General features: G+C 44.2%; 1 protein-coding gene across 1 annotated transcript in view; it reads right to left on the bottom strand.

Moving 5' to 3' along the window:
• Window positions 1-24,772, bottom strand: part of LOC124613981 — a 199,194-nt gene that overhangs the window by 60,921 nt on the left and 113,501 nt on the right. Inside the window, exons 5-8 of the mRNA XM_047142768.1 lie at window positions 18,764-19,004; window positions 14,100-14,317; window positions 11,057-11,227; window positions 7,269-7,424 (exon numbers count right to left, since the gene is read on the bottom strand). Coding sequence (XP_046998724.1) covers window positions 7,269-7,424; window positions 11,057-11,227; window positions 14,100-14,317; window positions 18,764-19,004 — 786 coding nt within the window. The remainder of the gene's footprint in view (window positions 1-7,268; window positions 7,425-11,056; window positions 11,228-14,099; window positions 14,318-18,763; window positions 19,005-24,772) is intronic.

Below are 24,772 nucleotides of genomic sequence, written 5' to 3' on the forward strand. Positions count from 1 at the left end.
AACTGGTTGCTTAAATAATAACAATTTGTAGGAAGAATTACGGCTGTTGGTATCCTTTTTTTTAAAGTAATTGGCGTAACGTTTAATACATTTATCCCACAGTGAGACAAGACGATCATTGCCCTCAAGGGAAAATGTTTGCGGTTGCCTACGGAACCGAGATTGCACCCACGCGTGCATCTCTTCGTCCGAGACAAATCGGCGGCGACGAATGTCTTTCTTCAGGCCTCCAAAAACATGGAAATCGCATGGGACTGCACAAAGGTTGTGTAAGGGCTTCCTGGCGACTTCTGTAGCACAGTCGAAACAACAAATACACCAGCTTTGGGAAAGTCATGATGACCTTTTTCTTTGACTGCAAGGGTCTGCTGCTCGTTGGCATTCTGGAACACAACTCTGCAAGCAATTAAAGTACAGTAGTTGGGGGACTTTTGCAAAAACTGAAGCGTGCCATCAAGTAAAAACGCCCAGGAATGCTGGCGGACGTCATGATTCTGTTGCAAGATAACTCCCGTCCTTATGTTGTCAAGGTTGTTTCGACTACGCTACAGAAATTTCACTGGGACGCCCTTAAACACCCTTCATTAAGTTACGATCTTTCCCCAGCCCATTCCCATATTTAAGAGCCCTGAAATGAGACATTCTTGGTGTGATGTAGAGGTTTATGCCTGGATAGTGGCTGTGACGTAGAGTTGTATGCCTGGGTACGATCATGTTTCGTAAGCGAAAATTTTTTCCGTGAAGGCATTGGCCGGCTTGTTTCGCAGTGCGGTAAATGCATTAACTGTTATGGCGATTACTTTTGAAACATTAAACAGTTAGCTTACTTCTTCCCCATCCGTCTCGCTCCATTTGCTTTCCCTTTATAATATTACCCATCCTCCCTGCTCACAAGGGATGTGTGTGACGTCGAATACTCAGAACTTCACGAAAACATTGCTCATCCTGAACATAGTGGTATGAGCAACTCGCATGCAAAGCTACTCGTCTTTTCGCGTGATAAGGGAGTAACTTTGGTCTAAGGAACAAGGTCTAAGGGAGGAACTACGGTAATGTGAAGAAACAAAAAATCTATAGAACGTGGTCTTAAACACACATATTTCAGTGTCGTGACAACTAAATATTGTCAACCTCTTGATGTTTACTTCTTCAGGCAATATAAGCTCTGCATGAGGAGGATCCTTGATTTTCTTACGACAACAACATAAAAAAGTAGAAGCAAAGTTACACTAGCGTTTATCATCTTTAGACTTCACTTTGTGTTGTCCGATCAACTTCCTGCTCGGAAATGGAAAAGCCTTTGCAAAAGGCCACTGACATATCGATATGATCCTTCGAAAATATAATTAGTGTGACGTTTCCTGCTGGTCCGGTTGAATGCGGGAGTGATGTTAAATGTGAAAAAGAGGCTTTAGTCAGATGTGCATATCGTTCTGTTCTATTTAGCTTTGCCCACTTCATTGAAATCCCGTACCCCCACTTTGAATACTAAATAACCGTGCAGCACGATCAGGTCTGTAGAAAAAGTTTGTGGTTCAGATAGCACAAGTATTTGAAGTAGAGGAAAACAGAGTAGTAAGTGACGACATTAAAATGTTTTCTTCTTCCTATTGTATCGATATTTTGTTACCACAATTCCTGTTTTAGACCTTGAATAGCTGATCATCCAAAAGTCTCTCTTGGTAAGAACCGCAATTTCGCATGCCACTGACTCATACCATCCTGTTTGGTGTAAGTGATTTGTATTCTAACTACATTTTCTAGAATTTCTGAACGTTCGAAGCCACACAATTCACTTGTGAGAATGAATGGGATAGTATACACAGGGTGTTCGGGATTTCCCGTTACAAACTTCTAGGACTTGTGGAGGGGAGTGAGTACATAATATTTTGAGCACGAACTTATGTACGGAAACGTGATCCAACGACGTTACAGAGCATAGAAGCTATAGGCGCCGGCACCTGTAAATGAATGTGTATTCAGGGTGATGCCGTGATGATCTTAAAAACTTTCTAGGTCGCGGAAAAGGATAAATGTATCAATTTCAGGTAAACATCCCTGTATCGGGAACGAACAAATCGAAAGTTATAAGCGAAAACCGTTGTGATACTTCTGACAGTGTAATACGTGGACAGGTACTGTTGTTGCTAAGATCGTAGGGTGGCAATTTTCAGAGGTATGGACTAAAACAAGGAAAATCGTCCAGTAAGCATGGGCTCTAAAATGTATATCTGAGGAAATATGAACACTTGCTCATCTTCGCTACTGGGAAACATATCTCTTCCATTGAAGAACTATTGATAGTTCTCATAAAGTGCGACGACCAAAGACCCACTTTTTCGGCGCGGATACACACCAAGCTCGGTTTCTTGCGGGAATCGGAGGTGGCAAGTGAGGGTTTCATGGATAGGTGACGCTACTGTAGTAGTGTGCAACAAGCTGGAATCTGGGAGGGAAGGGAAGCGTGTTCAGACAGTTAAGGCGGTTAAGGAGACTGCTCCTGTTAAGCAGAACATCTGGGTTTGAGTCCAAGACCGATACAAATTTTCACCTGTTAAAATTGATTCATTTCGATGCCCAAGCGCGGCTAATGTCATTGAAAACCTGTAAATAACTCCATTCAATTGTCCCAAAAGCTTCCGTCCGCAGCTCGTGGTCGTGCGGTAGCGTTCTCGCTTCCCGCGCCCGGGTTCCCGGGTTCGATTCCCGGCGGGGTCAGGGATTTTCTCTGCCTCGTGATGACTGGGTGTTGTGTGATGTCCTTAGGTTAGTTAGGTTTCAGTTCTAAGTTCTAGGGGACTGATGACCATAGCTGTTAAGTCCCATAGTGCTCAGAGCCATTTGAACCATTTGAACCTTCCGCTGGGGGAGCCATTGATAAAATGGAGATAGGCAATGCAGTTTGTTTTTGATTCCTCTAGCGACATGTTATAGTGCTGTGGTTTAGAGGATTTCAATTGCACTGGGACTGAAGACATGTACTCACAAATTTTTTTTTCTCCAGGTGGTAATCAAAACTTTATGACTGGTTGTCGTAAATGTAGAAGTTACGGACTGGGGTTACATTGCCCGTGTTGCAACCTTCTAACTGTTGAATAAGAAAAGTGCTGATAGGCAGAAATACATTGATGGGCATAGAAACAGTTATCTTAAGGTTGATGAAATTTGGTTGTTTGTGGTCTTGGCACTTGTGGCCTCTTGGTAACATGTTCTAAACAAGGGGCTTGGCTGCTAGTGGGATTAGAAGGGAGGTGATGTGAGAAGTGGAATCAATATTGGGAACAGTCAAAAGATGGGATACAAGTGGTAAGATAGAGTTATCCAGCGACAGGTTTTACTGAAGACTTTATTGGTATTGAAGACTTCATTTTGGAATGTATGAGCTAGAATGTGTTATAGTTGAATGGGAAGTCTCAGGAATGATTTCATGGTTTGGGAGGGGAAGATGGTGAAAAGTATCCTCGGACATGACATTGTGTGTGTGTGTGTGTGTGTGTGTGTGTGTGTGTGTGTGTGTGTGTGTGAAGCGATGTAAAGAAGGTGGGATGTGGTGATGGAGGCAAGCAGTCAAGATTGAGGGGACATTGGAATGCGCAGGTATTCCAATCACGGTGATGTCATAAACTGAAACAGAATATGGTTGAGGGGTGATACATTGAGGGAAAAAGAAAGCAGTCCAGAGAATTCTACATGCATATTAAGATGTTGTTGTTGTTGTTGTTGTGGTCTTCAGTCCTGAGACTGGTTTGATGCAGCTCTCCATGCTACTCTATCCTGTGCAAGCTTCTTCATCTCCCAGTACCTACTGCAACCTACATCCTTCTGAATCTGCTTAGTGTATTCATCTCTTGGTCTCCCTCTACGATTTTTACCCTCCACGCTGCCCTCCAATGCTAAATTTGTGATCCCTTGATGCCTCAAAACATGTCCTACCAACCGATCCCTTCTTCTAGTCAAGTTGTGCCACAAACTTCTCTTCTCCCCAATCCTATTCAATACCTCCTCATTAGTTACGTGATCTACCCACCTTATCTTCAGCATTCTCCTGTAGCACCACATTTCGAAAGCTTCTATTCTCTTCTTGTCCAAACTGGTTATCGTCCATGTTTCACTTCCATACATGGCTACACTCCATACAAATACTTCCAGAAACGACTTCCTGACACTTAAATCTATACTCGATGTTAACAAATTTCTCTTCTTCAGAAACGATTTCCTTGCCATTGCCAGTCTACATTTTATATCCTCTCTACTTCGACCATCATCAGTTATTTTACTCCCTAAATAGCAAAACTCCTTTACTACTTTAAGTGTCTCATTTCCTAATCTAATCCCCTCAGCATCACCCGATTTAATTTGGCTACATTCCATTATCCTCGTTTTGCTTTTGTTGATGTTCATCTTATATCCTCCTTTCAAGACACTGTCCATTCCGTTCAACTGCTCTTCCAAGTCCTTTGCTGTCTCTGACAGAATTACAATGTCATCGGCGAACCTCAAAGTTTTTACTTCTTCTCCATGAATTTTAATACCTACTCCGAATTTTTCTTTTGTTTCCTTTACTGCTTCCTCAATATACAGATTTAATAACATCGGGGAGAGGCTACAACCCTGTCTCACTCCTTTCCCAACCACTGCTTCCCTTTCATGCCCCTCGACTCTTATAACTGCCATCTGGTTTCTGTACAAATTGTAAATAGCCTTTCGCTCCCTGTATTTTACCCCTGCCACCTTCAGAATTTGAAAGAGAGTATTCCAATTAACGTTGTCAAAAGCTTTCTCTAAGTCTACAAATGCTAGAAACGTAGGTTTGCCTTTTCTTAATCTTTCTTCTAAGATAAGTAGTAAGGTTAGTATTGCCTCACGTGTTCCAACATTTCTACGGAATCCAAACTGATCTTCCCCGAGTCCGCTTCTACCAGTTTTTCCATTTGTCTGTAAAGAATTCGCGTTAGTATTTTACAGCTGTGACTTATTAAACTGATAGTTCGGTAATTTTCACATCTGTCAACACCTGCTATCTTTGGGATTGGAATTATTATATTCTTCTTGAAGTCTGTGGGTATTTCACCTGTCTCATACATCTTGCTCACCAGATGGTAGAGTTTTGTCATGACTGGCTCTCCCATGGCCATCAGTAGTTCTAATGGAATGTTGTCTACTCCCGGGGCCTTGTTTCGACTCAGGTCTTTCAGTGCTCTGTCAAACTCTTCACGCAGTATCTTATCTCCCATTTCATCTTCATCTACATCCTCTTCCATTTCCATAATATTGTCCTCAAGTACATCGCCCTTGTATAAACCCTCTATATACTCCTTCCACCTTTCTGCCTTCCCTTCTTTGCTTAGACCTGGGTTGCCATCTGAGCTCTTGATATTCATACAAGTGGCTCTCTTCTCTCCAAAGGTCTCCTTAATTTTCCTGTAGGCAATATCTATCTTACCCCTAGTGAGACAAGCCTCTACATCCTTACATTTGTCCTCTAGCCATCCCTGCTTAGCCATTTTGCACTTCCTGTCGATCTCATTTTTGAGACGTTTGTATTCCTTTTTGCCTGCTTCATTTACTGCATTTTTATATTTTCTCCTTTCATCAATTAAATTCAATATTTCTTCTGTTACCCAAGGATTTCTACTTGCCCTCGTCTTTTTTCCTACTTGATCCTCTGCTGCCTTCGCTACTTCATCCCTCAGAGCTACCCATTCTTCTTCTACTGTATTTCTTTCCCCCATTCCTGTCAATTGTTCCCTTATGCTCTCCCTGAAACTCTCTACAACCTCTGGTTCTTTCAGTTTATCCAGGTCCCATCTCCTTAAATTCCCACCTTTTTGCAGTTTCTACAGTTTCAATCTGCAGTTCATAACCAATAGATTGTGGTCAGAATCCACATCTCCCCCTGGAAATGTCTTACAATTTAAAACCTCGTTCCTAAATCTCTGTCTTACCATTATATAATCTATCTGATACCTTTTACTACCTCCGGGATTTTTCCAGGTATACAACCTTCTTTTATGATTCTTGAACCAAGTGTTAGCTATGATTAAGTTATGCTCTGTGCAAAATTCTACAAGGCGGTTTCCTCTTTCATTTCTTCCCCTCAATCCATATTCACCTACTATGTTTCCTTCTCTCCCTTTTCCTACTGACGAATTCCAGTCACCCATGACTATTAAATTTTCCTCTCCCTTCACTACCTGAATAATTTCTTTTATCTCGTCATACATTTCATCAATTTCTTCATCATCTGCAGAGCTAGTTGGCATATAAACTTGTACTACTGTAGTAGGCATGGGCTTTGTGTCTATCTTGGCCACAATAATGCGTTCACTATGCTGTTTGTAGTAGCTAACCCGCACTCCTATTTTTTTATTCATTATTAAACCTACTCCTGCATTACCCCTATTTGATTTTGTATTTATAACCCTGTAATCACCTGACCAAAAGTCTTGTTCGTTCTGCCACCGAACTTCACTAATTCCCACTATATCTAACTTTAACCTATCCATTTCCCTTTTTAAATTTTCTAACCTACCTGCCCGATTAAGGGATCTGACATTCCACGCTCCGATCCGTAGAATGCCAGTTTTCTTTCTCCTGATAACGACGTCCTCTTGAGTAGTCCCCGCCCGGAGATCCGAATGGGGGACTATTTTACCTCCGGAATATTTTACCCAAGAGGACGCCATCATCATTTAATCATACAGTAAAGCTGCATGTCCTCGGGAAAAATTACGGCTGTAGTTTCCCCTTGCTTTCACCGTTCGCAGTACCAGCACAGCAAAGCCGTTTTGGTTAATGTTACAAGGCCAGATCAGTCAATCATCCAGACTGTTGCCCCTGCAACTACTGAAAAGGCTGCTGCCCCTCTTCTGGAACCACATGTTTGTCTGGGCTCTCAACAGATACCCCTCCGTTGTGGTTGCACCTACGGTACGGCCATCTGTATCGCTGAGGCACGCAAGCCTCCCCACCAACGGCTAGGTCCATGGTTCATGGGGGGGCATTCATGGGGGGGCATATTAAGATAGGAAAACCAAATTACATCAGCTAACCCTTTTGCGGATGATGGAAGTCTGATCGCCTACCTTCAGGTGCGTGTAAAATTCTCTGAACCATTTTTGTGTTGGCCAACTTGTACTAAATCTTATAGTACATGCCTATCGCTTCCTGACAGTCGAAAATGCAGGTAAAGCTGCTGTTGAGTTACCGTATCAACTTTTTAGAAACAGCACACGTCGAGTGGGAGAAGAAGCGAGGCGCGTACTTACCGAAGGAACAGGTGGGCGCCGGCGCGGACCGGACGAACTCCATGCAGCTGACGTTGAACTGGTCGAACTGCGGGTCCCCGGCCGCCAGGGGTACCGGGAAGCACTCTGGGCTGAGCTCTCCCGGGTGGCAGCAAGACAGCGCCGAACCGTTGGCGCCTGCAAACACAACACATGCCAGCTGTCAGCCGTTATTTTACATTAATGACTATTTTACACTGCTGTATTTGACCTGTAAGCTAGACTCAAAGGGCAAATGTATAGTAATTGTTGAATGAGATTGCCACTCTGCAGCGGAGTGTGCGCTGATATGAAACTTCATGGCAAGTCTGGAAGGTAGGACACGAGGTACAGACAGATGTAAAGCTGTGAGGACGGGGCGTGAGTCGTGCTTGGGTAGCTCAGTCGGTAGAGCACTTGCCCGCGAAAGACAAAGGTCCCGAGTTCGAGTCTCGGTCCGGCACACAGTTTTAATCTCCCAGGAAGTTTCATACAGTAATTGTTGTTGTAATAATCCACCCAAAAAGTGGTTCGATGAGGGAGGATCGTATAGACATACCTTCGTTTGAGCGTTGTACAGACTTCTGTATGTAGGACACAGGCATAGATATCCCTGGCGTAGAGAAGCAATTGAAAGAGTTGAAAACAAGTAAGTCGTCATGTCCGAGTGGAATTCCAGTTCGGCATTGGCCTCTTATTTACCTCGCATTTATCGCAAATCTCTCACCCAGCCCATAACCTCAAATGACTGGAAAAAAGCGCTGATGATTTCTGTATGTAAGAAGGGCAAAAGAACGGACGCGCAAAGTTGCAGGCTAATATCCATAAAATTGATTTGCTGCAGAGCCCTTGAACATATTCTAGGTTGGAATATAATAAATTTAAACGAGAAAGAAGAAATTCTGTGCACAAATGTGAGCAGATTTAAAAGTATCGCCAGTGTGAAACTCCGCTTGCTCTTTTCTCACACAATAACCTGTGAAACGTGGATAGGCAGATTCCATATTTCTGGCAAGTGTTTGACACGGCGACCCACTCCTGAATGTTAACGAAAGTCCGAGCGAACAGTACAGTTTCCCAGTTGGGTGAGTGGCATTGTACTGGAACCAGAGGTCATCATAGACAAGGGTATCGTCAGGAGTGCCCAGGAAGTGAGTGCTCTTCTGTAGGTATGTAAACGATTTGACAGATAGGGTGAGTAACAATCTGCTACTAGAATGAGCGGAAACTTCCTGGCAGGACTATGAAACTTACTGGCAGAATGAAACTGTGTGCCGGACGGAAAATCTGCAACTGTTTGGTAATGACGCTCTGCCGGCCCATGTGACCAAGCGGTTCTAGGCGCTTCAGTCCGGAATCGCGTTGCTGCTACGGTCGCAGGTTCGAATCCTGCCTCGGGCATGGATGTGTTTGATGTCCTTAGGTTAGTTAGCTTTATTGTAGTTCTAAGTCTAGGGGACTGACGACCTCAGATGTTAAGTCCCACAGTGCTTAGAGCCATTTGAACCTTTTGAATGGTGCTCTAGTGTACGTGCTAGTTTCGTCGCTGAGTGACTGTAGCAGGATACAGGATGACTTTGATAGAATTTCTATTTGGTGCGATGATTAGTAGCTTGCTCTAAATGTGGAAAATATTAGTTAATTGAAATGAGTAGTAAAAAACCCTGTATTTATCGAAAATAGTATTAGTGGTGTGCTGCTTGACAGTCAATAGAAGCAATTCAGAGGCGGGTTGAAAGAATTTTGAGAGCCGGCATTTGAGGCTAGTACGGATGCATATAGATAGTCGTTTTTCCCTCGCTCCATTTGCGAGTAGAAAGGAAAGGAAATGGCTAATAGTCCTTTTATCAGACGGGAAAGGAAATCGCTACTAGTGGTATTTCGCCACGCACTGTACGATGCCTTGTGGCCCATGTATGTAGATGTTGATATACACCACTGGCCATTAAAATTGTTACACCAACAAGAAATTCAGATGATAAATGGGTATTCATTGGACAAATATATTATACTAGAACCGACATGTGATAACATTTTCCCGCAATTTGGCTGCATAGATCCTGAGAAATCAGAACCCAGAACAACCACTTCGGGCCGTAATAACGGCCTTGATACGCCTGGGCATTGAGTCAAACAGAGATTGGATGGCGTGTTACAGGTACAGCCGTCCATGCAGCTTCAACACGATACCACAGTTCATCAAGAGTACTGACTAGCGTATTGTGACGAGCCAGTTGCTCGGCCACCATTGACCAGACGTTTTCAGTTGGTGAGAGATCTGGAGAATGTACTGGCCAGGGCAGCAGTCGAACATTTTCTGTATCCAGAAAGGTCCGTACAGGACCTGCAACGTGCTGTCCTGCATTATCCTGCTGAAATGTAGGGTTTCGCAGGGATCGAATGAAGGGTAGAGCCACGGGTCGTAACACATCTGAAATGTAACGTCCACTGTTCAAAGTGCCGTCAATGCGAACAAGAGGTGACCGAGACGTGTAACCAATGGCACCCCATATCATCACGCCGGGTGATACGCCAGCATGACGATGACGAATACACGCTTCCAATGTGCATTCACCTCGATGTCGCCAAATACGGATGCGACCATCATGATGCTGTAAACAGAGCTTGCATTCATCCGAAAAAATGACGTTTTGCCTCTCATGCACCCAGGTTCGTCGTTGAGTACACCATCGTAGGCGCTCCTGTCTGTGATGCAGCGTCAAGGGTAACTGCAGCCATGGTCTCCGAGCTGATAGTCCATGCTGCTGCAAACGCCGTCGAACTGTTCGTGCAGATGGTTGTTGTCTTGCAAGCGTCCCCATCTGTTGACTCATGGATCGAGACGTGGCTGTACGATCCGTTACAGCCATGCGGATAAGATGCCTGTCATCTCGACAGCTAGTGATACGAGGCCGTCGGGATTCAGCACGGCATTCCGTAATATCCTCTTGAACCCACCGATTCCATATTCTGCTAACAGTCATTGGATCTCGACCAACGCGAGCAGCAATGTCGTGATACGATAAACCGCAATCGCGGTAGGCTGCAATCCGACTTTTATCAAAGTCGGAAACGTGCTGGTACGCATTTCTCCTCCTTACACGAGGCATCACAACAACGTTTCACCAAGCAACGCCGGTCAACTGCTGTTTGTGTATGAGAAATCGTTTGGAAACTTTGCACATGTCAGCACGTTATAGGTGTCGCCACCGGAGCCATCCTTATGTGAATGCTCTGAAATCCTAATCATTTGCATATGACTGCATCTTCTTCCTGTCGGTTAAATTTCGCGTCTGTAGCATGTCATCTTCGTGGTGTAGCTATTTTAATGGCCAGTAATGTAATGTACCACCCCTAGACATTTGATGCAAAGGCTTTGAAACACAATGTATATCTTTGTGTGCGCGTGCGCGCGCGCGTGTTTGTGTGTGTGTCTGTATGTGTGTGTATGTGTGTGCGTGTGTGTGTGTGTGTGTGTGTGTGTGTGTGTGAGTGTGTGCGTGCACATTTATATTTGAGTTTGTGTATATTAGAAAGAGGTTGAGGCAGGGAGAGAGAGAGAGAGAGAGAGAGAGAGAGAGAGAGAGAGAGAGAGAGAGAGAAGAGACAGAGTATAAAACACCGCAAATAAAAGGAAAAGATAAAAGATCAATACAACAGATAATTATGAGAATAACTGGCTTGCTGTCAGATTTTTCACTGAACACGTGTACTTGAAGTTTAAAGTAAGTGACACGCTCCACATCAAAGCGAGAGAGCCGTGGAAGGAGCTGTTAAGCGGCAGCACTTACTTTGGCTGATGGCGGTGGCGGTGATGTCGTGGTCCATGAACTGTCCCCAGACGGCGAACATGACGGTGAAGCGCGGGTCGTCCTTGTACAGCGGCCGGTGCACGCTAAGGCTCACCTCGCGCGCAGAGGGCAGCTCGCTGCCGTCAGAGGCTCGGCGCGGAGAAGACACACCTGCAAGAGCAACAACAAGCAGTATGGATTTTGTACTTCACGTTTATTAACACATACTTTTTTCCTCCTTTTGATAAATTGTGAGATTATGACTGCGGAGGTCGGTAACAATACAGGAAATCTTGAAACACGGGATTTATAGAGCATGTAATACACCTCAGTAACTGTTTCAAGAAAATTTTTGATTTGAGAAACATTTTAGTTTTCCAGGAACTATTCTTTAAGAACATTAATTCGAAATTTTTCTTCAAGTAGATTTGTTTCAAAAAGATAGACAATAATCGGAGTTTAAGTACATTCAAATGTCTGGTGATTACCCGGCGTTACTCAAGGTTTGTGATTGTGTCCTGGCGTCACAGTACATGAGGGATGTATTGCTACAGTATCTCGGTTTATCCTGTGTTTGACTTTCAGCTTTCGAAATCACAATAGTACAAAAAGTATAGTGAAGGAATGAAGACAGTACTGTAATGTGCACTCACTAGTACTAATACGTGCATCATAGGAAGTGTCTAATACTCTTAAATAAAACATTCCTGTTCACTCGTAGCACTCGCTGCTGCCAGCATCGTTACATGCCGTTTTGCTTATCCGTTAGCAACCTTGACTTCTGACCGTAGAGCAGACACAACATAACATCCTGTGATTCAGTGTTACGAGGGTAATCCCAAAAGTAAGGTCTCCTATTTTTTTATAAGTGCATGGACCTGTTTATTTCTAAATGGTTTACACCAGTTTACAGCTTGAACATTTAGCTATTTTTCGACATAATCACCATTTCTGTCGATGCATTTTTGTAGACGCTGTGGCAGGTTTTGTAGGCCCATGTCATACCAGCTCGCCGCTATGTTGTTCAGAAAGTTGTGAACCTCTTCTTTCACCTCGTCGTCGGAGCTGAATCGCTTTCCGGCTAAATGTTTTGTTAACCTAGGGAACAGGTGATAGTCACTGGGCGCCAAGTCAGGACTATAGGGTGGGTGGGTGATTATGTTCCACTGAAACTGTTTCAGGAGAGCCACGGTTTGCGGAGCGATGTGTGGGCGAGCGTTGTTATGAAGAATGTGTACGCCCTTGCTCAACATTCCTCTTCTCCGGTTCTGAATCGCCCGTTTGAGTTTTTTCAGAGTCTCACAGTACCCGTCAGCGCTAATTCTGGTCCCAGCGACTCAGCTCCGCCGACGAGGTGAAAGAAGAGGTTCATAACTTTCTGAACAGCATGGCGGAGAGCTGATATGACATAGGCATACAAAAACTGCCACAGCGTCCACAAAAATGCATCGACAGAGATGGTGATTATGTCGAAAAATAGGTACATGTTCAAGCTGTAAACTGATATAAACCATTGTAGAAATAAAAAGGTCTATGTACTTATAGAAAAATAGGAGACTTTACTTTTGGGATTACCCTCGTAAAAATTACGCCATAAACTAATCAAATAAAATGTCGAAACAAGCAGGAAGTTAAAACCATAACAAAATGTCCCTTTTCCAATGTACAATGAATTAAAAATTACGATTTTCTGTTTGACTATTCAATGAAAGTCATAGTCAACAATTTTGTGTAGTAGGTTTGTTCTTCCTTTGTTGCACGTTATACACTATGGTAATGGGCAAGATGACCTCCTCAGTTGAACAGTAATTACATTTCTTAATGGATTTCTTTCCACGTCCAGCTAAGGTCTCCACACGTTCAGCAAGTTCTCATACTTCCTTAAACACCCAGACAACTTCGGGTTGTGGTACGTTTCCATAAAGTCAGGTCCCAGAACTCCATCGTAATTCCCTTATGTGAGAATCCTCGATGCACACACCTCAATTTTCGTCCATTCCCAAATACTTCACATCCTTCCTAGTGTAATTTTAATTGCCTTCTCTCTCAGACTATGAAATCATCCCCGACATTAATTCTTCCAATCCCATACCTTCCATCCACATTATTCCCTGTCTAACTGCAATCCTACCCGACCCACAAACCCTGAAGACGTTAGTTTTTCCGATATATACACATTCCACATCTTTACTATAGTACTCTTTCCAACACACACCTCTATACAATTCCCCCTCCTAGACCTACCAAGAGCCTCAACCATCATCTTGTCGTTACACCAAGAAGGAATTCTAAATTCCCGTAAATAACAACAATAAATAAAATTAAAAGAAAATAAATGTAAACTGGAAAGCTAATTGATCTATGTTCCAAAATAATTTTTCGGAAAGATAGTGGGAAAAATGTGTGGCAGGAAGAATTTAGAGAGATTATTTATTCTTTGGTTAACTGTTGAGAGTTTCTTGTTATTTCGTCTTTATTTGAAACTTAAAACTCTGAGCTGTTCCTTTTAATATTACTTGTGGAATAGTTAATAAAAATTTATAACAAAAAATCACCAATTTATTCGCTTACAAGCCCGCTTCTCATCTATTTCTTATACGTGACAGCTCCTGGGGTTGTCTCCTATTACAAACAATTACGTATTTAAATCCGCTCTCTAGAAGCAACAAGGCAACGGTGACATCCATTTTAGTTCCCATCGATGTATCAATGTCTTAATAACCTAAAAGCACCAAAATCTGCATTTTCACTGTGCTAGTGATAATCAAACCAGAGACTTTACGATTACGTGACTACAATCCAACTCACTCAGCTTCCTGCGGTTATAACGATACCTCAGCTCTTGGAAATCATCTAATCTTCGAAAAGAATTTTTTTTATTTTATTGTGAGAACTGAAATTGATGTGTGGGTGCTGAACTTTAAGTCCTATAAGCATGAAGGAAACGGAAGAGGGCAGAGCAGGTCCTCTTGTTTGATCAGACAGGTTCCCCACTCTATAAACACATTTAGAGACTTCAGCCGCTGGCTGGCCGCAGACGTACCGTCTCCGTAGTCCGGGGGCAGGATCCTGCGGAAGGGCCGGTAGGCGACGCCCCAGGACTGCGGGTGCTGCAGGTTGTTGCAGGTGCCGTCCAGGCTGCGGAACGGCGTCGCGACGCACGAGTAGCTGTCGGAGAGGCCGTCGGCGCACGCCTCGGGCGGCAGGAAGTCGGCCGCCACGATGGGCCCGCGGGCCATCAGCGAGCCAGCCTTCACGCCCCTGGAACACGAGCCACGGACCGCCTTCACCTTCTGCCACTGGGCTCACCAGTCTACACGCTCACCGTGTCCGTATTTTTCTTCGTTGATACTTGTTGCTGTTGCGAATGACTTACAAGAACAGGACGCTTTTTCCTTTAGCGTTGTTTCATATTGTTATTGTTTTGTGTTAATGTTTACTGCGCATTAAAACTATACGTCACAAACCGTCTAATACACTACTGGCCACTAAAATTGCTACACCAAGAAGATATGCAGACGATAAACGGGTATTCATGGGACAAATATATTATACTAGAACTGACGACTGATTACACTTTCACGCAATTTGGGTCCATAGATCCTGAGAAATCAGTACCCAGAACAACCACCTCGGGCCGTAATAACGGCCTTGATACGCCTGGGCATTGAGTCAAACAGAGCTTGGATGGCGTGTACAGGTACAGCTGCCCATGCAGCTTCAACTCGATACCACAGTTCACCAAGAGTAGTGACTGGCGTATTGTGACGAGCCAGTTGCTCGGCCACCATTGACCAGACGTTTTCAGTTTGTGAGAGATCTGGAGAATGTGCTGGCCAGGGCAGCAGTCGAACATTTTCTGTATCCAGAAAGGCCCGTACAGGACCTGCAACATGCGGTCATGCATTATCTTGCTGAAATGTAGGGTTTCGCAGGGATCGAATGAAGGGTAGAGCCACGGGTCGTAACACATGTGAAACGTAATGGTCACTGTTCAAAGTGCCGTCAATGCGAACAAGAGGTGACCGAGACGTGTAACCAATGGCACATCATACCATCACGCCAGTATGGGGATGACGAATACACGCTTCCAACGTGCGTTCACCGCGATGTCGCCAAACATGGGTGAGACCATCATTATGCTGTAAACAGAACCTGGATTCATCCGAAAAAATGACGTTTTGCCATTCGTGCACCCAGGTTCGACGTTGAGTACACCATCGTAGGCGCTCCTGTTTGTGATGCAGCGTCATGGGTAACCGCAACCATGGTCTCCGAGCTGATAGTCCATGCTGCTGCAAACGTCGTCGACCAGTTCGTGCAGATGTTTGTTGTCTTCAAACGTCCCCATCTGTTGACTCATGGATCGAGACGTGGCTGCACGATCCGTTACAGCCATGCGGATAAGATGCCTGTCATCTCGACTGCTAGCGATACGAGACCGTTGGGATCCTGCACGGCGTTCCGTATTACCCTCCTGAACCCACCGATTCCATATTCTGCTAACAGTCATTGGATCTCGACCAACGCGAGCAGCAATGTCGTGATACGATAAACCGCAATCGCGATAGGCTACAACCCTACCTTTATGAAAGTCGTATACGTGATGGTAAGCATTTCTCCTCCTTACACGAGGCATCACAACAACGTATCACCAGGCAACGCCAGTCAACTGCTGTTTGAGAAATCGGTTGGAAACTTTCCTCATGTCACGTTGTAGCTGTCGTCACCGGCGCCAACCTTGTGTGGATGCTCTGAAAAGCTAATCATTTGCATATCACAGCATCTTCTCCCTGTCGGTTAAATTTCGCGTCTGTAGCACGTCATCTTCGTGGTGTAGTAATTTTAATGGCTAGTAGTGTAAGTTGCGTTTGAACATCCCAAAAGTTTGCAATTCAAAGTATATTATAATTAATGTCGTAAACGCATGTTCGGCTACTTGGAGTCCATTTACAACCATCTTTGGACATCATGTTCACAAACGACGACAGATGTTTTATGGATGACAGTGTGGCAAGTCACCGACCCATAATTGCTCGCGATTGGTTTGAAGAACACTCTGAACAGTACGAACGAATGATTTGTCCATCCAGATCGCTCACATGAATGCCATCGAACATTTATGGGACATAATCGAGAGATCAGTTCGTGCAGGAAATCCTGCACCGGCAACACTTTTGGAATATGGACAGTTACCGAGGCGGCGTGACTCAATTTCTGCAGGAGACCTCTAAAGACCTGTTGAGTCTATGCCACGTCGAGTTTCTGCACTTCGCAGTGCAGAAGCAGGTCCGACAGGATATTAAGAGGTATTCCATGACTTTTGCCATCTAGGTGTAGAGTGGATCTGACAGTACAGTACGCACTCAGAGCGCCATTCGTGTCAGTTGGCTGTGGAGCATCAGCTGAGTTGTACGATTGTCGATGGTAACTTGGAAGATTACAGTAACGAGGAATATGCTGAGATGCATTTCATGTATGGCAGAGCTAATGGTAATGAAAAGCAGGCTGCACGGTTGTACCAATAAGCATACCCTACCGGAGGCATCCAAAGAGTCGAATGTTTACAATGGTGCATCAAGGCCACCGGGAAATTGGGAACTTTTCACATGCTGTGGGAGTGGGTAGGCCTGTACGAACTACACCTGTGCCTGAATATATGGTGCTGGAAACAGTCGAACACTCAGAGTAATCTCCACTAGGAGAATTGACTCACAAATTTCTGGAATGAGTCACGCTAGTGTTTCGAAAATAATTCATCACAATGCACTGTTCTCATACCAAATACAACGACTTAAGTGTCTTAGAGAGGCGGACTTTGGTCTTATACTAATGCCGACGCAACAGCAAGCTGTAGGCATCCTTACCTCTGACAATGAAGCAAGGTTCATTTGTGATGGTGTGTCCAATTATCAAGGTACTCACACTTGTAGTCATATAGGCTCCAATATACAGGGTGTTACAAAAAGGTACGGCCAAACGTTCAGGAAACATTCCTCACACACAAGCAAAGAAAATATGCTATGTGGATATGTGTCCGGAAACGCTTACTTTCCATGTTAGAGCTCATTTTATCACTTCTCTTCAAATCACATTAATCATGGAATGGAAACACACAGCAGCAGAACGTACCAGCGTGACTTCAAACGCTTTGTTACAGGAAATGTTCAAAATGTCCTCCGTTAGCGAGGACACATGCATCCACCCTCCGTCGCATGGAATCCCTGATGCGCTGATGCAGCCCTGGAGAATGGCGTATCACAGCCGTCCACAATGCGAGCACGAAGAGTCTCTACATTTGGTACCGGAGTTGCGTAGACAAGAGCTTTCAAATGCCCCCATAAATGAAAGTCAAGAGGGTTGAGGACAGGAGAGCGTGGAGACCATGGAATTGGTCCGCCTCTACCAATCCATCGGTCACCGAATCTGTTGTTGAGAAGCGTACGAACACTTCGACTGAAATGTGCAGGAGCTCCATCGTGCATGAACCACATGTTGTGTTGTACTTGTAAAGGCACATGTTCTAGCAGCACAGGTAGAGTACCCCCTATGAAATCATGGCGGTGAATCGAGGGAGTACAGTACATACTGACGAAACTAAAATCAGCTCTAACATGGAAATTAAGCGTTTCCGGACACATGTCCACATAACATCTTTTCTTTATTTGTGTGTGAGGAATGTTTCCTGAAAGTTTGGCCGTACCTTTTTGTAACACCCTGTATATGCTGTGCATGAGTCTCTACATTGGGAACATTTCTCATCGAATCTGTAGTTCGAGCTACTTGGCTATCGTCTTATTGTGCCGTACATGTTACCAAAAAAACTCAATGAACGAAATCACCTTTCGGTTTCTGCGTCATCATCTTGTGCGAATGTTTGTGGATGTTCCCTCAGCGCAACGGCAGATGATGTGTTACGTGCCTGATGTAGGAGCTGCACATTTTGTTGCTATGGTGAGGTGACACCGTCGCGCCGATATGGGCAAAGATGGAGTGGTCCAGGAGGACTTGTAGTTTGGTCTCCAAGATCACGTGCTTCGAACCCCATTTATTTCTGTGTTTGGGGCCACGTTAACGTGTAGTGTACGCTACTCCTTTTAACAAGGTTGAAAAATTTGAGCAGAGACCTGTCAACGTTTGTCAGCGACTTCGAAATGATCAAGGCGTGTTTGAAAGTATTGGAAATAAATCGCTTCGGAGGGTACAGGTCAGCATCCGGGTGCACTTTGAACACCCCATTTTGCTGTTGTCGTGTTCATCCAACGAATTCAATGTCTTAGAGAGGCGGACTTTGGTCCTAGACTATTGTTTTGTCAGTAGACGCAACAGCAAACTGTAGGCATCCTTACGTCTGACAATGAAGCAATGCTGACTTGTGATTGTGTGTTCAATTATCAAAGTACTCACGCTTGGAGTATCTGTAATGACTTTTCTTAATGTTCTACAATACTGTCACCTTCTCCTAGCTGGGACGACGTTTACACAGAAGTAAGTCAGTGGTGACTGTTAACTAGAACGTCGCAGTTATTTGAGAAACGATTCTTTTGCTGAGCCATGTTTACTGAGAGCTTTTTGGTTCTAGTACCGTGTGTTTTCATGTGTCTGACCATACGCCATTAATGATGATACACCCTATGTGAACAGTAATCTTCCATCACGGAACTTACCGTGCCGGTTGTTTGGAAGCGCACAGGTGAGGGGGCTTACCTGTCGGCGGCGATGCGCTTGGAGGCGACGTCGAGCACGTACCCGGCCCTGCCCAGCTCCCGCGCCTTGGCGGTGGTGTGCAGCGCCTGCTGGGCGCGGTAGGCGGGGGCCGTGACGGCCAGCGGCGGCGCCTTCGCCTCCACGGCGTCCCTCTCGCTGAGCGCGCCGCGGCCCGCCGACACCGCCGCCTCCACCTCAGTCGCGTCCTCAGGCGGGCCGCTCCACTGCGGCTCTCCTTTATCTGTGAACACCCGGCAGTGCGCTCTGATGCTGCCCGAGATGCACAATTTCGGACAGCCTGAAACATCTGGCTCCAACGTCCTGTCTTCGTGAATACCTCAAGGATCAGTTCTGACCTCGTCCACATACCTTCTTTGCACAGCCAGACACACCCCCAGAGCCGTATATACACTGTGTGAGCAATAGTATCCGGACACCCCTAAAACATACGTTTTTTATGTTAGGTGCACAGTACTGCCACCTACTGACAGACACTCCATACCAGCGACCTCAGTAGTCATTAGCAGAATGGGACGCTACGCGGAACTCACGGACTTCCAAAGTGGTCAGGTGATTGGGTGTCACTTCTGTCAAACGTCTCTACGCGAGATTTCTACACTCCTGAATATCCCTAGGTCTACTGTTTCCGATGGGATAGTGAAGTGGAAACGTGAAGGGAAACGTACAGCACAAAAGCGTACAGGCCGACATCGTCTGCTGACTGACAGAGACCGCCGACAGTTGAAGAGGGTCGTAATGTGTAATAGGCAGACATATATCCAGACCATCACCCAGGAATTCCAAACTGCTTCACGATCCACTGCAAATATTATGACAGTTAGGCGGGAGGTGAGAAAACTTGGATTTCATAGTCGAGCGGCTACCCATAAGCCACACACCACGCAGGTAAATGCCAAACGACTCCTCGCTTGGTGTAAGGAGCGTAAACACTGGACGATTGAATAGTGGAAAAACGTTGTGTGGACTGACGAATCACAGTACACAATGTGGCGATCCGATGGCAGGGTGTGGGTATGGCGAATGGTCGGTGAAGGTCATCTGCCAGAGTATGTAGCGCCAACAGTAAAATTTGGATGCGGTGGTTTTATAGTGTGGCCGTGTGTTTCATGGAGAGTGCTTGCACCTCTTGTTGTTTTGCGTGGCACTATCACAGCACAGGCCTACATTGATGTTTTAAGCACCTTCTTGCTTCCCTCTGTTGAAGAACAATTCGGGGATGGCAATTGCGTCTTTCAACACGATCGAGCACCTGTTCGTAATGTACGGCCTTTGGCGGAGTGGTTACACGATAATAATATCCCTGCAATGGAGTGGCGTTACAGAGTCCTGACCTGAATCCTATAGAACACCTTTGGGATGTTTTAGAACGCCGGCTTCGTGCCAGGGCTCACCGACCGATACCTCCCCACAATGCAGCACTCCGTGAAGAATGGGCTGCCACTCCCCAAGAAACATTCCAGCACATGGTCGAATGTATGCCTGCGAGAGTGGAAGCTGTCATCAAGGCTAAAGGTGGGCCAACACCATACGGAATTCCAGCATTACCGATGGAGGGGGCCACGAACTTGTAAGTCATCTTCAGCTAGGTGTCCGGATACTTTTGCTCACGTAGTGTGTATCAACGTCCTGTGTTCATGAGTACCTCAAGGATCAGTTCTGTCCTCGTCAATATACCTTCTTATATATATATATATATATATATATATATATATATATATATATATAGGGTGGTCCATTGATCGTGACCGGGCCAAATATCTCACGAAATAAGCGTCAAACGAAAACACTGCAAAGAACGAAACTTGTGTAGCTTGAAGGGGAAACCAGATGATGCTATGGTTGGCCCGCTAGATGCTTTTTTTTTAAATAGGAACCCCAATTTTTATTACATATTCGTGTAGTACGTAAAGAAACATGAATGTTTTAGTTGGACCACTTTTTTCGCTTTGTGATAGATGCCGCCGCAACAGTCACAAACGTATGGCTCACAATTTTAGACGAAAAGTTGGTAACAGGTAGGTTTTTTAAATTAAAATACAAAACGTAGGTACTTTTAAACATTTTATTTCGGTTGTTACAATGTGATACATGTACCTTTGTGAACTTATCATTTCTGAGAACGTATGCTGTTACAGCGTGATTACCTGTAAATACCACATTAATGCAATAAATGCTCAAAATGATGTCCGTCAACCTCAATGCATTTGGCAATACGTGTAACGACATTCCTCTCAACAGCGAGTAGTTCGCCTACCGTAATGTTCGCACATGCATTGACAATGCGCTGACGCATGACGTCAGGCGTTGTCGGTGGATCACGATGGCAAATATCCTTCAACTTTCCCCACAGAAATAAATCCGGGGACGTCAGGTCCGGCGAATGTGCGGCGGGCCGAGGTATGGTGCTTCGACGACCAAACGACCTGTCATGAAATATGATATTCAATACCGCTTCAACCGCAGGCGAGCTGTGTGCCGGACGTCCATGATGTTGCAAGTACATCGCCATTCTGTCATGCAGTGAAACATCTTGTAGTAACATCGGTCAAACATTACGAGGAAATCAGCATACATTGCACCATTTAGATTGCCATCGATAAAATGGGGGCCAATTATCCTTCCTCCCATAATGCCGCACCATACATTAACCCGCCAAGTTCGCTGATGTTCCACTTGTCGCAGCCATCATGGATTTTCCGTTGCCCAATAGTGCATATTATACCGGTTTACGTTACCGCTGTTGGTGAATGACGCTTCGTCGCTAAATCGAAAGCGTGAAAAAATCTGTCATCGTCCCGTAATTTCTCTTGTGGCCAGTGGCAGAACTGTACACGACGTTTAAAGTCGTCGCCATGCAATTCCTGGTTCATAGGAATATGGTACGGGTGCAATCGATGTTGATGTAGCATTCTCAACACCGACGTTTTTGAGATTCCCGATTCTCGAGCAATTTGTCTGCTACTGATATGCGGATTAGCCGCGACGGCAGCTAAAACACGTACTTGGGTATCATCATTTGTTGCAGGTCGTGGTTGACGTTTCACATGTGGCTGAACACTTCCTGTTTCCTTAAATAACGTAACTATCCGGCGAACGGTCCGGTCACTTGGATGATGTCGTCCAGGATACCGAACAGCATACATAGCACACGCCCGTTGGGCATTTTGATCACAATAGCCATAGATCAACACGATATCGACCTTTTCCGCAATTGGTGAACGGACCATTTTATCACGGGTAATGTATCACGAAGCAAATAGCGTCCGCACTGGCAGTATGTTACGTGATACCACGTACTTACACGTTTGTGACTATTACAGCGCCTTGTATCACAAAGCGAAAAAAGTGGTCCAACTAAAACATTCATATTTCTCTACGTACTTCACGAATGTGTAATAAAAATGGGGGATCCTAATTTAAAAAACGCAGTTGATATCCGTTTGACCTATGGCAGCGCCATCTAGCGGGCCAACGATAGCGCCATCTGGTTTTCTCCTTCAAGCTAGACGAGTTTCGTTCTTTGTAGTTTTTTCGTTTGATGCTTATTTCGTGAGATATTTGGCCCTGTTACTATCAATGAACGCTGAAACTTTGAAGGGTTGTAGCTCACTAAAAGTGATAGGAATGTAATTTAAACTGATGTATACTCAGCTGGTGTTACTGAATCCAGTGCGTGATAGGAACAACTACTGTTCCACTTAAAAAAACTATGAACAGACAAAACATGGAAGTATATTTTTCCAAATGAATTACATCTAAAAAGGCACCAACCTAAAAACGAATTTTTAAACTTTCTTGTTCGTGGCGGTAATATTTTCACTATTCGTAAAATCACGGCTTTTACGCAATTTTTTTTTGAATAATTTGCAGTTTCCCTGCAGATTAAAATGACTAACTTGGAGTGGAAAATTTTCCACACTCTAGCTGATCTCTAGGATCTTGAATGTACGTTCCCTACCTTGTATTCTGGATAGTCATTATCACCCCATTTAATTCCAGACGACTGTACATTCCACCTTGCATGCAAGCTTATCTTTCGCAAACACGATTTTGCACAACTTAATTGAAATTTTCTCATGCCTCACTACACATTACATATGCTCTAATCAGGGAATCGAGAACCACATTGTTTTGCCCCTAACACTGGTCCTTATGAATCCCGTCAGAAAATACGAAGTCTGAGTCGCATCAAAACTGTAATGCGGATTCTGAGTCCAGATGTCTGTAGGCTGGGAAACATGTCGCTATAAGTGTGTAAGTGTGCAGGATGCCCATTAGTTACCAGGAGGGTTGAAGAGCGTTAAGTTGCTTGGTTTGGCTAATAGAAATATGGAACCAGTAGAAAATGTTTTCTGCACAGCACCTAGTCTACAAATGACGCCTGATGTTGCGAAATGATATTAATTATGTGGCCGATGCTACTTCTGTGGACCAAGCGCATCGGACTGTAACTATAGAAAACACTAATTCTTCGTTGTCGTGTGGTGGACAAGGAGAGACATTAGTCATGTATAAGCAGAGAGGTTTCAAACAACTGATTGCGAGATGGGTGCCCTGGCGTATCACTCCCGTACTGAAATAGCGACATGTTGTCCCGTGTGAATAACGTCTGTGGCTCATTAAACAAGAAAAAGATGCATTTCGTGCAGACACCGTCACCGCCGACAAAGCGTGGATCCACTGCACCGAACTGTAAGGTATACCGGAATGCAGATACAGAGTCTGATCAAAATTTAGTAATGAAGAGTGGGCTGAAGATAAAGAGAACGACCGGAAGAATGAAGAAATAGAATACTGAAATAGTGAGGAATGAATGATGATGAGTGTTTGAAGTTCTCTGAGCTTGTAGGCACAGAGATAATGAATACCACAGTACACAATTTAGATGAAGAAAAATTGACGTTCCTAAAAATTGGTAATCACTGAACCTGGACAAAGAAATACAGGAATAGAGAAAGTAACTGCGAAAAACTTGGGTGACAAAAGGTATACTTCAAGACGAAAAAAAAAATAAAAGTTTCAAGTGGAACTAAAATTCGGGTTGAAAGGATATCAGTGATAAGATGCGTTGTTGATATTTCTGTCCTCAGTGAAAGTGCGGAAGAATTACCAGTACCTTTCGAACGGAATGAACAGTCTAAAGAGCAAAGAATATAGACTGAGAGTAAACCAAAAAAAGACGAGGGCAGTGAGGAGTATCAGAAGTGAGATGAGAGCTAAACCTTAGATCAAGAAAGGGCATCACATTGCACATAAAGTGTACAAATTCTCCTTAACTGGAAACAAAACTACGCATCACAGACGAATCGAGGTAACGAAGTCTATTAGTATGAAACGTAGGTGATAAAATGAGGAAGAAATTTCTGAGAATGTACGTTTGGATCTCAACATTGTTTCAAGTGAATGATGGAAGTGGAAAAACTGGAAAAGAATTCAACGAAGCTCTCTTTTTGTGTTGTTGACGAAGTGCGCTGAAAATTAAGTAGACGGACAAGAAACGAGGATGTTTTTTGAAGTATCGGCGGGAAAAGAAATATGTGGAAAACAAAGACAAGAAAAAGGGACAGGATGATAGCACGTATGTTACGACATCAGGGAAAAACTTTTATGGTATTAGATGGAGGCACAGAAGACAAAAATTGAGGGAAAATCGTAGATTCGGATATATCCAACAAATAATTGAGAATGTTTGGTGTAAGTGCTAATATGACTTGAAGTGGTTGGAGTAGGAAAGGAGGTCGTAACGTGCCACACAAAACTAATCTGAAGAACGATAACAAAAAGAAAAAAGACTCGCAGAAACGTATACTCCAACCATATAACAAATCTTCAACGACCTTCCCTTGAAATTCTACAAAATCTAAACTGTATGTCTTTCACTTCTCCTCTGGCAGTTCTCAGAAAATCCAACGACTTCTGCAACATTTAAATCTGTCCAAAAATAATACGTTTCCCACTTACAGCGTCACGCATTATCGTATCATAATA

Source organism: Schistocerca americana, chromosome 4 (assembly GCF_021461395.2).
Source record: "Schistocerca americana isolate TAMUIC-IGC-003095 chromosome 4, iqSchAmer2.1, whole genome shotgun sequence".
Classification (NCBI taxonomy): Eukaryota; Metazoa; Arthropoda; class Insecta; order Orthoptera; family Acrididae; genus Schistocerca; species Schistocerca americana.